General features: G+C 66.4%; 1 protein-coding gene across 1 annotated transcript in view; it reads left to right on the forward strand.

Moving 5' to 3' along the window:
* The first annotated feature begins 982 nt into the window (after window positions 1–982).
* Window positions 983–9,753, forward strand: part of TAFA5 (TAFA chemokine like family member 5) — a 76,338-nt gene continuing 67,567 nt past the window's right edge. The window contains exons 1-2 of the mRNA XM_049626734.1: window positions 983–1,049; window positions 3,001–3,150. Of these exons, the coding sequence (XP_049482691.1) occupies window positions 983–1,049; window positions 3,001–3,150 (217 nt within the window). The remainder of the gene's footprint in view (window positions 1,050–3,000; window positions 3,151–9,753) is intronic.

Genomic DNA, 9,753 nt, shown 5'->3' on the forward strand with positions numbered 1-9,753 from the left:
GGGGTGCCGGGGCCCAGGTCTGGGTCCGTGCACAGCGAGGTGGAGCCCCAGGCGACGGGGGCTGGCCAGGGTTGACGTCTGTGTGTCAGCCCAAATTGGGGGATGGAAAGTAAGATGGGGAACCTGGAAGAGGGGCGGCCAGGACAGCCGAGGGAAGGGGGTGGACGCACGGAGAGGCACCGGTCTGGGCGCTGCAGGGGAACCCCGAGTCTGGTCAGCTGGCGATAAGTTAACGAGCCGGGGGCACCCCTCTCCGGAAGACAGCCAGCTGTGAAGGGTACGCACCCCCAGATCGTGGCAAGCCGGGCATTTCTGGGTTCTCAGAGGGGGAGCTTTGTTTCCTTCCTTTCGTAGGTCGGATGGGGTCCCCAAGAGCTACACTCGGGTCCTCACCTCCTGTGAGTGTGGCCTCGTCGGGCAGTGGGGTCTCTGCAGCTGTGCTCACGTGATGATGAGGTCATGCGAGCGGGCTTCTGTCCAGGTGGCAGGTGACTCATAAGAGCAGAGGCACGGAGCGCTGCCTGGTGAGGAAGGAGGCGGAGGCCGGCCCGACGCGGCTGCCACCAGGACCCGCCACCCCGGACGCCGGGAGAGGCAGGAAGGACCGTCCCCGGCAGCCCTCGGGGGCCCCCTGCCCACACCTGCGTGTCAGACGTGCGGCCTGCACACAGGGGCGAGTGACAGGTTGCGGTTCGGGCCTCCCTCCCGTCTCCGGTTCCTTCCCAGGGCGGCCCCGGAAGCTGACCCGCCATCAGAGGCACCTGCCGTGGGCTGCGTGTCGGTGTGGAAGCGTGTCCGCCTGGGGGGCCCTGGCAGTCTTGTCATCTGCCGGCACCACCCGTGCCCGGGGCGTGGGCCGCAGCTGTGGCACGTGGGGGCCACCGTGCCAGCCTGACCGCCGCTGATTGCTGGGCCGTCGGGGTGACGGGCGCTCTGGGTCGCAGAGACCCCGTCGGCCCCCTCGCTGTGGCCCCGAGTCCCGATGTGCCCGGCAGCGTCTCTCGTGGCCCCGGTGCTCGTGCTGGAACACGGGCCGGTTAACGCCTTAGGTGAGGAGTCGCGTGGCTGGCTGGCGCCTCGCTTCGCAGGCGGGACTCACGGTGTCCAGGGGTCCTTCTCCCCGCACCCGTGCGGCCCCCCCAGGAAACCTCGTGTGCCGTCCGACAGGCTCTGGGTAGCGGGCCTAGGGTCACTGCACGCAGCCCTCTGAGTCCGCGGCTGGCGCGTCTGGTGCCTCCCGGTTCTCATGCACACACGGCACCCCCCGGCTCGAGGGTGTGCTTCCTGCTTTGCACCCGGCTCAGGCTTGGCTACGGACCTATAGGTGACAAAAAGGCAGGAGCGATGTTGTGCAGTGAGCTGCCTGGAGGGCCCGGGGGACTGCCTGGAGGAGGGGCCCGAGGTGACAGCAGGCACGTGGACAGTGAAGGACAGCAGGGCTGAGAAGTGCCACCCGGGATCCCCCTGCTTTCCCCTGCAGGGTGGGAGCCACCCCCACCCCACCTGCCCCACCGGCCCGTCTCCTGGCGGTCGCTTCTTCGCGGTTCCCTTATCCTATGATCCAGCATGCAGGCCCCGTCCCCACGCTGTCCCGTCTCCCGGCCGGGCCCCGCGTGACGCGTGTCTGTAGGAGCTGGTCCTCCTGGCTCCCCAGGGCGCTGTGCGGTCTGCTTTGCTCACAGCATGGTTGCGGGGCCCAGCGACACCAACGGCATTCAGTAGGTGCTTACTATTTGCCGAGGGACCGGGAGAGCAAGAACGTGAGTGCGCAGAGCCTCCGGTGGTTCTCCAGAGTGGACACGCGGATGGAGGCTGCGGCTGGGTGGCCGGGGTGGAGGGGCAGCGGGGGCCCAGCCCAGGGACGCACCGGTGCTGCACCGGCCGAGCCGGGGACGGCCTCCGGTCAGCACGGGGCGAGGTGGCCGGTCTCTGGCAGGACGGCCCTCCGTGCAGAGCCGACACCGTCCCGGCGAACGTTCGGGGGGGGGGGGGGGGGGGGCCGTGCCAGGTTTCACAGAAGTGACAGCTTGCAGAAGGCAGGTTCCCCTCTGCTGGGACGTTGGCGGCACGGGCACCCTTTCCGTGACTCGGGGACCACAGAGGAGGAGGAAGCCACCCCAACTGGTTGTCACCTTCGAAGGAAACCTGTCCCTTCTCTGGACACTGCTGGCCCAGGGGTGGACCAAGGACAGCCCCGTGCCCTGGGGTGGCCAGTATTTAGGGATCAGGGCAGTGTCCACGTGGGAAGGCAGGAGTGAGGGGGGCATCCAGGTAACCTGTGTGTACCTGTGTGTGCGTGTCTGCACGGGACACGTGTGCAACGTATGAGCGCCGTCTGTGTACCTAGGCGGGCGTCGATGGGTCACACGTGTGCTGTGTGGGCGTCTCCCCGTACCCGCCCGTGTGGCTCCTGGCCTTGGCACCTTCACACCTGAGTCCAGCTCGCGTGAACCCGTGTGAGGTGCGTTCCGTGCCCACCTTCCGGGCGTGTGCGGGCGTGTCTGTGTCTGTGCGTGCACCTGGCTGCGTCCTTGTGCAGCGTGCCTGCTCTCAGCCCCGTGCTGACGGGGGGAGGCTCCCCTGCGATGTGGCGGGCGCACAGCTGTTAACACAGCTGGGAATGCGTCTTGGCCAGCGGAGACCCAGGGGCCGGCGTGGACTCGGATCTCTGCGCTCTGGGCTGTCTGGCTGCTTCCATCAGAGGCCCGACAGCGAGGCTCGGCCCCTTCATCTCCAGCGTGACGGACGGGGCCACAGTTAATTTCCTGTCTGCCCGGGCAGGCCCTCGAGCGTCCCTGTGCAGAGCAGAGGTGGCTGGGCTGACCCAGTGCCGGCCCCATACGGCGTGTTTCTGACAGCGTCCTTTCGCGAGTTTGAGACAGGCACTCCGGGCGGGCAGCCTGCCTCCTGCGGCTGCCGGGGCCCCTCCGTGGGTGGGAGGGCTGGGACGCTCGGCCCCCTGCCTCGGCCGTTCAGCCCACGCCCGTGCCTCTCTTGCAGGTCAGCTGGCCGCCGGCACCTGTGAGATTGTGACCCTGGACCGCGACAGCAGCCAGCCCAGGAGGACGATCGCCCGGCAGACGGCTCGCTGTGCCTGCAGAAAGGGGCAGATCGCGGGCACCACGAGAGCCCGGCCCGCCTGCGTGGACGGTAAGAGCCCTCGGTCGCGACCCCCTCAAAGGCCCGGGCGGCTGGGGTCCAGCGGACACAGCCCGGCCCCCACCACCGGGAACGCCTGTGGAGGCTGCCGGCTGTCTGGGCCTGGCCTCAGGCAGGACGGCCCTGATGGGGCGCTCGGTGCCCGGACGGTGTTGGTGTCTCTGCGTGTGTGGAGTTTGGGGTGCTGCGGGGGGCAGAGAGTCACGGGCCCAGGCGGGGACCGTGGCCCCTCAGTGTCGCTGCGGGCGGAGGGGGTGCAGGCCGGCAGCCCTGGATGCCGTTACATCCCTCACATGTGGTTTCTGGGGGAGGCCACCCGCTCAGTGACCCGCGTCAGGACCCCATCCCCCTCGGGCTCCGAGAGCGGGGAGGTGGTGAGGCCTCCCCACGGCCAGCGGGCTGTCCGGCCTCTGAGATGTGCCACATTAACATCCTCGCGGGACGAGGGCCCAGGCACCTTGTGTGAGGCGGCACCTTCGGGGATGGTCTTTGAAACAGAATCGCAAATACTCTTAGAAGCAGAGGGGAGCCCTTGCAATGCCCGTCACCTTGGTAGATGGGCCTCTGTGTGCGGTCCGGGGTGAGACCCGGCATCCGCGGGCAGGCGAGCATCGAGGCCGGGCCGGAGCCCCATGACCGGAGCAGGCGGCCTAGGGGGTGCTCCTGTGGCCAGGCCATTGGCGGCCTCGTGTGTCGGAGCTGCTTGGGGTGGGGGGACCCCATGCAGGGTGTTCTGGGGGGGCTGCAGGAGGTGTGGTCACAGCCTGACAAGGTGGTGGGGTCCCAGGGCTCAGCCGTGCCCTTCCTTCCCCAAAAGCCTCTGCACGGGGCTCTGGGCACCTCCTCCCCGGTTCAGATCAGCGGCTTCTGTGTGGGAGCCCACTTCCTGCCCAACCAGGATACTGGGGTAATGACCACCCCCACTGCCCTTGGTGCTCGGGACGGTCACCTGAGGAAGGATGGCCGTGGGAGCCTGGGGCCGGGACAGTTGGAGCACCTGAGCTCGGAAGTTCACTGGCGGGGGGTTGGGCCCTCGGGAGTAGGGATGTTAGCATCCCCAGGGGTGGGCTTTTGGATGGGCCGGCGGCCCCAGGGGGGCCCCCGGAGCCACAAGGCACCAGGAAGGGGTCAGCAGAGCCATGAGGCCACCTTGGGGGATGGAGACTGACCAGGTGGGGACCTCTGCCCCTGGCGTCACCGGTGAGCCTGTCCCCGGCCCGTCTGGGGCGTGGTGGGGCAGTGAGTCGGCTCGGGAGCTGCAGGCCCGGCCCACCCACGCCTGGTCTCCCTTTGGGGCTGAGCGGGCTGCTTGGGCCTGGCCCGGGGGGCCCGCGGTACGAGGTCCCTGGAGGCCCGGCGGGGCTCCCGGCTGACCCCACCCCAGGGCCCATTTGACTGTCTCTGGCCCCCGTGGCCACGTGCCGCCAGCCCTGAGGGGCTCCTTGGGAACACGGGGGGCACTTGGGAGAAGGTGGCAGAGGGGCTGACCCTGCCCGTGGGGGGCTGGAGGCAAGTGGGGGCATCTCGAGGACCTGGTGCTCAGAGGGGCTCATCGCGGGAGCCGGGTTTGTTTTTAAGAACCGTCGTCTGCTGTCGGTGGGCGGCCCATAAAAGGCGTGCGATTGAGCGAGCAGGGGGGTACCTGCCCCCTGGGGGTGGCAGTGTCCGTTCCGGAACTCGGTGCGGCCCAGCTCAGGTGCTCGGTGAATTCGGGCCGGGGCGGCCTCCCTGACTCCCAGGGAGCTGCATTTGTACCCTAGCAACCCCTCCCCCTCTGCCCCCGGCTCCCGAAACCGGATCAGACTCCCAGTGACGCACACCTTCTTCCTGACGCTCATCGATCCTTCCCAGGGCTGAGCGTGGGGCGTGGGGCGCGGGGCACGGGGCGCGGGGCGAGGGGCCCCCTCCTTGCTAGCCCCGCGAGCCTGCAGGGAGAGTTGGGGTCCGAGGTGCTTCCTAATCGAATCCGGGTCTGCTCATCTGAAACCACGTTCTCTCCCCTCTCCCGCGAGCCTTCCCGCGCCTCAGGGGCCGTGTCCCAGAGACCCGAATTAAAACCTGGCCGCTTCCAGGGGAGGACAGACAAATTCGTTGGCGTTCTGGTTCTGCACAGTGGGCATTTTCTCCGCTGCCGTCTAATTTAATTTTTGCTTTTCTATTTCCCTGCTCTGGGTACATAATAAGTTTCCTCACATGTGCGTTGTGGCTGCTGCAGAGAAACCTTGAGCCTTCTCGGTGGGTGCGATCCGGCACGAGCAGGGTCAGTGGGGTGGTCTGTGCTGACCCTGCTGTGTGGTCGGCAGGGAGCCTGCAGTCCTGGAGCACCCCCGCGTCTGTCCACCTGTTCATTCATTCATTCGTTCATTCGTTCACGCTCTCGTACGTTCAGATACGGGGTGTGCTCTTGAGTGATTGACGCTCAGGATACCTAATACCTAGAACATACAGTGCTGTGGGGCTGGGGTCCAGACTGTGGGGCAGGGGCTGCGGGACCTCAGAGCACAGCCGTCCCTTCGTGTCCGGGACCTTGGCAAAGTTACTTCCACAAGGGGGCATTTGAGTAGGGTATTGAGGGATGAAGAGGGGCTCGCCAGGGAAGCTTTTCTTCCCGAAAGGAGGGTGCTTGTGGCAGGAGGGGCGACTCCTGGCCGTGTCTGCAGGTGCACGTTCTCACGCACAAATACAGGGGGTGCGGCTCGCCTCAGGGGCCGCCCCCGGTCGTGGATGCCGCGGCCGCGGCTCTGGGAAGCCACGAGCTCCCCTGTGCCCCTCAGTGGACACGTGCGGGCCGGGTGCCTCTGCAGGGCTGCCATGAGGACGGCGGTCCTTCCCACTGAGGCAGGGTCTTGCTTTGTAAGTGGAGGCCCTGCCTCCCCTCAGCTGACTTCTCCAGAAACGCCTTGGAAAGGAATCGAAGTAAAGAAAGCAGGTGATGCCGGGGCCGGGTGCAGGCGGTCGGAGCAGAGAGGGCTGTTTCTAAAGCAGCCCTGCCCGCAGCCAGGGGGGCAGAAGGAGAGAGGCCCCTGGGCGTCTGGGGGAGGAGGCAGGGCAGTGTCTATAGTGAGGCCCGGGGCCCGCCGGAGGAGGGGGAGGGTGACCTGGGCTGTCGGGATGTCTGGAGAGGCTTTGGGGAGCCACGGCTCCCTTCAGCGCATGGTCGGCCGGGCTCTCCCGGGGCCCTGGGGTGACCCTGGTGGTGACGCAGTTCACCGGTGGCACCGCTGGGAGCCCACCTGCCTTCTAGGTGACCTGGCCCTTCAGTCCCGAGCAGGGAATGCAGCACGTCACGTGCCTGCACGTGAAGTTCGGAACTTGTAACACGCTCTCCTGTCCACGGGAGCCTGGGACGCCGGAAGCCCCAGGTGCGGAGTGGAGACGTCTGGTTGGTGATTCCCTGTGCCCTCACCGTCGGGCGCCGGTGGGCTGGGCCCCCGCCTTCATCCACAGACTGGACATCGGCAGGCTCTGCACGTGAGATACGGCGTGCAAACGGCTCCCTAAGCTGCTACCTGCTCCCCCCAACTTAGGGACCCACCGCCCCTCCCCCTTTACACTGTGTCCAGCAGCAGGTGATCCCCGGGTCCCGGACGCGGCCTTGAGGGCCTCCGCCGAGGAAGTACAGAGCAGGGACAGGCATCTGGGCGCGTTTGCTTGCGGACGGCTGCTGAGGTTCCGGATGAGGACGGGGTCCTCCGTCCGGGAGGAGGTGAAGGTCCGGGAATGAAGCCTCCCGTATTCTGTCCGCTGGTCGTTGACAAGCGTTTCCAGACCATTCGGCGGGGAAAGCGTCGTCTTCTCAACACGTGGCACCGTGACCCCTGGAAGCCGCGTGCACGGCCGTGGAGCGGGACCCGCCGTGTACAGAAGTTAACGTGACCCAGATCAGAGGCTGAACCCGTAGACGGCTTAGAAGAAGATGGGGGTGAACCTTCGCGATCTGGACTTGGCAAAGGATTCTTAGATCTGACACCAAAGGCACGAGCAAAAAGAGAGAAGAGAAGAGAAGAGAAGAGAAGAGAAGAGAAGAGAAGAGAAGGTAAACGCGACTTCACCAAAACTGAACACTCTGGTGCTTCCGAGGACACGGTCGAGGAAGTGAAAAGACAGTCCACCAAGTGGGAGCAAATATTTGCAAATAACGATCACGGACTTGTCTGCAGAACATACAAAGAACTCCTACGACTAGATGATGAAAAGACGAACAGCCCAGTTGAGAAAGCGGCAGAGGGTTTGAACAGGTGTATTTTCAAAGAAGGTATTTGTGCAAACAGCCAGGGAACACGTGGAAAGATGCTCGGTCCTCAGCCACCAGGGAGAGGCACACGGGGCCGTGTGGGAGCTCCGCGGAGTCGGACCGTCACGTGTGTTGGCGGGGAGGTGGACGGTCAGAGCTCCCCCGCGGCTGCGGGCGTGCAGGTGTGGCTGCCCCGGGAGCTGGTCTGGCTCAACGTAGTGCTGTCTTAGGAGCCGTGGCTCCACCCCCCGCGGGGTCCTGGGCGTGGGCCGAGGGGAGGTGAGGACACGCGTCCACGCACACACGCACCCGCGTGTTCACGAGGGCGGACAAAGAGCGGAAACGACCCACGGGTCCGCCAGGGGGTGAACGGTGCGGTACGTCCACAGAACGGAACGTTACCGACCCGTGAAAAAGAGGGACGCCCCACAACACGCGTGAGCCGTGAGTGAGAGATGCCGGGCGCGGAGGACGGGGACTGTGTGAGTCCGTGTCCACGAGTGTCCGGGGCGGGCAAGTCTCCGGAGCGGGCGGTGGGGGGGGGGGGGGGTGATCAGCAGCTCAGGGTTCTTCTCAGGCCATGAAAGTGTTCTAAAACGGACTGGGCGGGGGCGCAGCTCTGCGAAAACCCTGAAAGCTGCGGATGCTGTGCTTCCCGTGGGTGAATCACAGGGCGGGGGGGGGAGGAAGGCGGCCGGAAGGGGCGCAGGGCCTTGCGTGCGGCCGGAGCCGGCACTGGCCAGTCCGCTTTCGTGGCGGGGACCAGGGGTAGGACGTGGGCGGTCCCGCAGCCCCGCCGGGTGGGCGTTCCGACTGGCGACGGACGGGCGGCCAGGAGAGGCTGGTGTAGACGCTTGGTGGGGAAGGGCCGGTATTTGGGACGTAGGATGCGGTGAAAACAAGTAACTGCAGAAACGCGCCTCCAGGAGGCCCTCGGGCAGAAGTCTGTGTTTGCTCGGCTCCGCGGACGCCGCTGGGCGAGGGCGGCGGGTGTCAGGCCCAAGGCCCTGTGGCCACAACTCGATCGGCACGTGCCTGCCCCGTGTAGCAGGAGGGAGGCCCGGGGCCCAGAAGCGGAAGCAAAGCGGAAGCACCCTGAGGCCATCTGGGCGCCGGCGAAGGGGGGTGGGGTGGCCCAGAGGGTGGGGGGGCCACTCTGGCTGGCGGTTCTCAGGAGGGGGTGGGGGGTGGGTTCAGAGGAGGACGGGGGGTGGGGGTTACGCCCCCGTCTTCGGTCCTGCGTGGGGTGGGGACCGTCATAGTGTCCTGTCCCTGGAAGTAAGCCGGTGTGCCCTGTGGCCCGGGCAGGCCCTGAGGCACCTTCCCGTGTGTTCCTGAGACACGCAGGGCGCGTGCGGCCCCTCAGCAGACGTGGGCTGCCTACACGTCTGTGTTCTCATCTTTGTTCTAGCTCAGGAAGTTCCCGGCTTTCTGGAAGCTTCTTGAGGCTGCGGCCAGGACAGGCCAGCCCCTGGGAACCTGGGCTTGGGGCCCCAGCTCTGCAGAGTGCGGGGCACCCCAGGGGCCAGTGTGGTGGGCGGGGGAGAGGACCGAGTGTGGCCGGTGCGTCTGCAGCCTGACCACGCGTTCCGATGACGACGGGGCCGTTGTAACGCTCAGTCCCCCGCCATTCTGCTGTCGCTGGAGTCCAGCTTCTTGCTGGACAAGCTCTGGGGAAGGGGTGATGGTTACGGAGTCCTGGAGACTCCCCAGATGCCACCACCCGCCCTCCTGAGGCTACCCCCATTCCAGCTGCTTGTCCAGGACCAGGGGGACTCTGAGGTGCCCTCTGACGAGGCCCCGAGCCACGATTTCTCGGGGGAGGAGGGCGGGGTGTGCGTGCAGAAAGTCCGGCAGGGACCGTGAGCGGCACCAGGTCTGTGCACCCAGCAGCCCTGCCAGGGAGGGGTGCGTGAGGCTGTGCTGCGGGCCCGGGCCTGGAGGGGAGCTCTGGAGGGATCCGGGGTCAGGAAGGAGCTTGGGACCCAGCCCCGGCTGGCTCCACCCACGGGCTGTAATAGCCTCTTATGGCCGGCCTGTCGCTTCGTGAGTTCACTTTCATCCGAAGGGAGAAAACCATCCTTCTCTGGCACCTTCTCGCTGGGATATCTAACTTAACTGCCTTTGATCGTGGACGACCACACGGTGGCCAGCCACGTGGCCATTTCATGTTCGTGCAGAGACATCAGAGCATCGGCCTGTCACCATCGGGTGCTCTTATCTCAGCCCAGACTCCCCTGGAGCCCCAGCCACACACGGGTCTGAGTGAGGGAGTGGCCCCCTGCTGTGATCCCTGCTGTGGCCCCAGCTATGACCCTGACTGTGACCCCCAACTGTGACCCTGGCTGTGGCCCCCTGCT

Source organism: Panthera uncia, chromosome B4 (assembly GCF_023721935.1).
Source record: "Panthera uncia isolate 11264 chromosome B4, Puncia_PCG_1.0, whole genome shotgun sequence".
Taxonomy (NCBI): Eukaryota; Metazoa; Chordata; class Mammalia; order Carnivora; family Felidae; genus Panthera; species Panthera uncia.